The sequence below is a fragment of the Pygoscelis adeliae genome, unplaced genomic scaffold (assembly GCF_000699105.1).
Source record: "Pygoscelis adeliae isolate BGI_AS28 unplaced genomic scaffold, ASM69910v1 Scaffold268, whole genome shotgun sequence".
Taxonomy (NCBI): Eukaryota; Metazoa; Chordata; class Aves; order Sphenisciformes; family Spheniscidae; genus Pygoscelis; species Pygoscelis adeliae.
Window position 1 is genome coordinate 1,410,620 of NW_008825262.1, and position 4,782 is coordinate 1,415,401.

Here is a 4,782-nt window from a genome sequence, read left to right on the forward strand (position 1 = left end):
CTCAACCTGGCACAGGAAGGTCCTGGCGTCCTGCACCGTCACCCTGCTGATGGACAGGGCCTTGTCCTCCCCCACCGCCAGCCGCCCCTTGTAGTCCGTGTTCTCTTCCAGGATCTCGCTGCCCATGACGCGGCACAGCCTCACCCGGTTGTTGCGGTCGATCTGCAAGGTGAGGGGCCAAGGCCAGGCTGACGGGGAGCCCGTGAGAAAGCCCCGGGCTAGCTGCCACCCCAGCCCACCGCCCACCACTCCTCTCTCAGGTCAGCACTCACGTAGGACCAGTTGATGTAGGCGTAGGAACCATTTCCAGGGATGTAGAAGTTGCACTCGATCCTGGCCGTGCCCCCGCTCTCCACTTCGACCACTGCTGGCATGGAGACCTCCAGCTTGCTGGCTGCAGCTGCGGGACAGAGCCCATCAGGGGCGGGAAGCACGGGGAAGGCCCCGTATCTGAGCTAGCGAGGGAGCTGAGCCCAGGCCTGTCCCTGTTTCCATCCCCCAAAGGGCGTGGGGCAGAGCCGTGTCCTGCGCCGGCATCCCCCAGGCACTATGTCCCAGCCCAGCGGGAGTGCCAGCCAGGAGCACAGTCCCGCTCCTGCCGCCACGCTGCCTTCTGCGTCCACAGAGAGCCTGCGGGCTCAGGCCACCACCCCTGTTCCCAGGGAGGGGATGAGGCACACCGTGCTCGCACCACCGGTCTCCTCAGGACACCTGGAGACAACCACTCATGCCACTGCTGTTGCAGACCCCGCCAGACCTGCCCCCTCCCCATGGCATCCCAGCCTTGCTGAAATGGGCAGCAAGACCTCTGAGCCCCCATATCCACCCACGCACCACCGAGGCAGGGAGCGGCTGCACCCTGCCCAGGGATGGGTATGGGAAGGGGCTGCACCTCCACAGCCCGTGAGCGAGCAGATCGCCTTGCCGGCTGCCTTAATCTGAGCCCGGGGCAGTGCTGATCCCCCTCACACCCCAGAGCACACATCTACCCCCCAGGTCCAAGCCAGCATCCCAGACCAGCTCCCACCGCGCCTTACTGGCTCCAAGGGCCAGGCAAGGAGGTGTCGGGAGGTTAGCAGAGGCAGGGGAAGGGGCCAGGTGCTGGAGACTGAAGCTGGCAGCACAAAGGCTGCACCTTCCCGCGGTCCGGGACCAGAGCCCTGACGTCAGCCTGCGCAGCCCCCGCAGCAGCCCCAGGAGCTGGGGCATGAATGAGGCGCTGTGTTCCTCTGCAGCAGGATGAGGCACACAGGGCAGCAGCTCAGAAGGGGTGCCCCAGCCAGCTGCGGCTGCCTGCTGCTCCCTTTCCCCCTCCAAGGCAACAGGGCCCGTGGGGGAGGCAGCATGCCCCCGACCACCATGGCCGTGGTGCAGCCGGGACTCCCGGGTCCCTCCCCAAGCTCCGACCCTGCCACCCGGGCTGGAACCCAGAACCCAGCAGTCAGAGCATCCACCCCTGCAGTGTACCCAAGGCGAGCCCCTTGCTGCTCCTCTGCTCCCTACCCATAAAGTAAACCCAGTGCTGCCCACCCATAGCATGGGTGGCACCAGGGACCCGCAACCCTGGTGAGCAGAGTCTGCCCACCCTGGCACCCCACTTTCCCTCCCAGCCCAGCCACCCGCTTGCCTGCAGCAGTAATGGAGCTTCTGGCCACGCTCCAGAGCAGCAGGGGAAGGTAATGGCTATCGATCCAGGACAGGGAACAGAGCAGCTTCCGGAGGGGCTGGGGGCAGAGCAGCCCCAGCCGGGCACAGCAGAGACAAGGGCTGTGTCACAGCAAGGCTGGGAGTGCCATTGCCACTGGCCCTATGGATGCCAAAGCAAGGGGGGTCTGTACGCCCCGGGCTGGCACGCAGCCCTGCAGGAGGGGACAGTGGTCTGTCCCCCAGCAACAAGGCCAGCCGGCTCGCCACCCGCAGCCCAGCCCAGGTATGAGAGCCAGGGACAAGAGGCTGGAGGAAGCCAGCTGTGTCAACAGCTCCCTTGATAGTGCCGCTCGGTAACAGCCACGGAGCCTCACAAGCGAGGCAACTTCAAAGGGCAATGCTGTGCCCACAAAACACTCTTTGTCTGCAGTGGGTATGTGGTGGTAACAGCCCCAAAATGCAGCCGGGAGCCCTTCTGCCACAGCAAAGGCCCTGGCTCACAGGACTAGCCACCTCAGGACACCCCAACAGCCAGCTTTTGGCCCTTACCCGTCCCATCGGCACAGTACCATTTGCACTAAGCAAAGAGGGACGAGCAAAGCACTGCACAGGAAAGGAGGTCCTAGAAAAACAGGTGAAAGCCCCAGAGATAAAAGCATGCACTGGGGTCAGGAAACTGGACTGAGCGTACGTAGGAAAAGATAACTTTGCACCGGAGGCGCCTGCCCACCTGTACGGCCACGACTTGGCTGCCTGGTGCAGCCGGGCACCTGCAGACTTGGGCAAGCCTGGGGCTGGGGTGCACCCCTGCTGCACCCCTGCCCCCTCCCCTGAGCCCTGACACTTCTGGGCTGCAGGCAGCCAGGCCTGGCTTTGCCTTCCCCATCATTTTTAGACCTTCAGCATGGGCCCCGGGGCAGAGCCAGCCCCTGGGAGAGGGAGAGCTGCTGGCCCGCCCCGCTGACCCGCTCGGCATGAGAGCCCTCATCCAGGCAGCGAAGCAGCCGAAAGCATGAGCTCAGAGCTGGAGAATGGCTGGCATCTAGAGCTGGCATGAGGCACACGTCCCTCCCACCCATCCACTGCCCTTGAGGAGGTGGACATGGATGCTGCAGCCCCCACCCTGCCTGGAACAAGGGCCCACTGCTCCCTACCTCCTCCGTGGCAGGCTGGATACTAGCCCTCCCCTGAGCTGGAAGGAACACCCAGCGACACCGCAAGTGCGGCTAGCTGGGGGACACAAGGCCCCCCACAACCCTGGGAACACAAGGCTTCCTCCTGCAGCTCCAAGACCCCACAGCCTGTCAGGTGCATGGGCAGGCTAGAGAGGCACGGGGCACAGGCACCCTGGCATAGCAGGCTCTGGGGACATGGTGATCCTCCCTTGCATCCAGCCTGGCTGCAGATAACTGGTTCGTTGAGGGAACCTGGACAGGGCTGGAGACCCATCGGCCACGCGTGGAGCAGCCCAGCTGCAGAGCTGAGCTCCAGCCTGCACGGTGCACGCCAAGCGCCTGGCACAGCTCCAGCAGGAGACCTAGAGATCTGGAGAGGAGTCTGCAGCAAGCAAGCAGGGAAGGGAGGAGAGCCCCCGTGCCTTTCCATCTGGCTGGCGGACAGCCGGCCGGCAGCCAGAGCTCCACAAGAACAAAGATTTGCTTTTAGAGCCGGGGAAGGGGGTGGGGAGTAGCACAGCCCCTCCGCCTGCCTCCTGCGGAGCAGAGGTGTGTGGGGAGCTGGCGAGGAGCGCGGCTGCATGGGCGGCGCAGAGCCCCCGGCACGGAGCAGCAAGAGGAGGGGCACCACAGGGGTCAGGAGCCGCACGTGGGATGCCTGAAGTTTCCATGGGTTTCTGATCCCCTCTCGGGGAAATCAGCTGTGGCCAGATCCCTCCTGCTCCCAGCTCAAGCACACATGCTGCCCTCCTCTGCCTTGGCAAGGCCACCCTTCCTGCACAGATCCCTGAGCCGGAGTGCCCCAGCTCCCCCAGAGCAGGATCACCTGCACCCCTCCTTCCTCATAGAGAGGAGAAACAGGGTGCAGAGCCCCAGCCCTGCAGCAAACAGCACCACCGCCAGCGCCCAACAGCTTCTGCCCCAGCCCAGCCCTCACTGTGCTGGCGATGGGGAGGGAGCCAAGGCTCCGCTGCAGGAGGGACCGGCACCTTGCACCCCCAAACAAACCCCACCATCCCATCAGGACCCAGCCACGGGTCCTCGACCACGACCCTTTCCCAGGAGAGGAAAGGCTCACAACCCCAGCCCTGCAGCCAGGTGACAACATCACAGAGACCTCTCTAAGAGCCGGAGATTGCAGTGCGAAGGGGCCAGGGTGGCACTGGCAGCTCCAGTGTGGGCTCAGACCCCCGCCCCAGCAGCACGGTGAGCCCCCCGGGCCCTCCTGGGAATGGCTTGGCTGTGGCCCCTCATGCTTCTGGGAAGCATCAAGCCTCCCGCAGTGGCTGGGCTTGCAAACACACCGATGTCGCCAACCAATAAACGCCTCGCTCGGCACATGTGCTGTGAGGAAGGGGATCCCAGCACGGGCCGGGGATGGAAGCAGCCTGCCTTTGGCTCAGGCGTTCAGCTCTCCCGCGGCGCCAACGCCTTGGCCAGAGCAGGCTTCCCCAGCGCCTGGGGCAACCTCCGCAGCATGGCTGGGACAAGGCGAGAAGGCGGCAGGGAGCAGCCAGGCAGGGAGCAGCCAGCGCACCGGGACCGCTCCCTGGCCCCCGGCAAGGGGAGGGCATGCTGCGGGAAGCAAGGCAGGGCAGGAAACGCAGGCTCCCCCCCCCCGAAATGGACTGGAAAGAGGATAAAAAAAGAAAGTGTGAAAAAAGCCAAGAGAAACAAAGTGCTCGGGGAAAAACTCCTTAGAAGGAAAGGGGTGGATGCTTCCTAATAACTCGACCAATTCACCCTGCTGCACACTGAACACACGTGGGGGCACCCCTGCACCCTGCCCCTCACGCCCTTGCCTCTGCCCCACAGAGCACGGCCCCAGGAGCCTGCCTTGCACCAGCCACCTTCCCTGGCCACCGGGCCAGCCTCCCCGGGGACGCAGAGGGCACCCCTCACCCTGCCTTGCCTTAGGGGGGCCGCAAAGGGGCCCCGAGGGCGGAATGGGGCACTCCCG

At 64.8% G+C, this 4,782-nt stretch overlaps 1 protein-coding gene across 1 annotated transcript in view; it reads right to left on the reverse strand.

Annotated features, from left to right (window-relative positions):
• The window catches only part of MCAM (melanoma cell adhesion molecule), a 15,925-nt gene that overhangs the window by 6,497 nt on the left and 4,646 nt on the right, over positions 1–4,782 (reverse strand). The window contains 3 exon segments of the mRNA XM_009329576.1: positions 7–123; positions 125–162; positions 269–400. Coding sequence (XP_009327851.1) covers positions 7–123; positions 125–162; positions 269–400 — 287 coding nt within the window.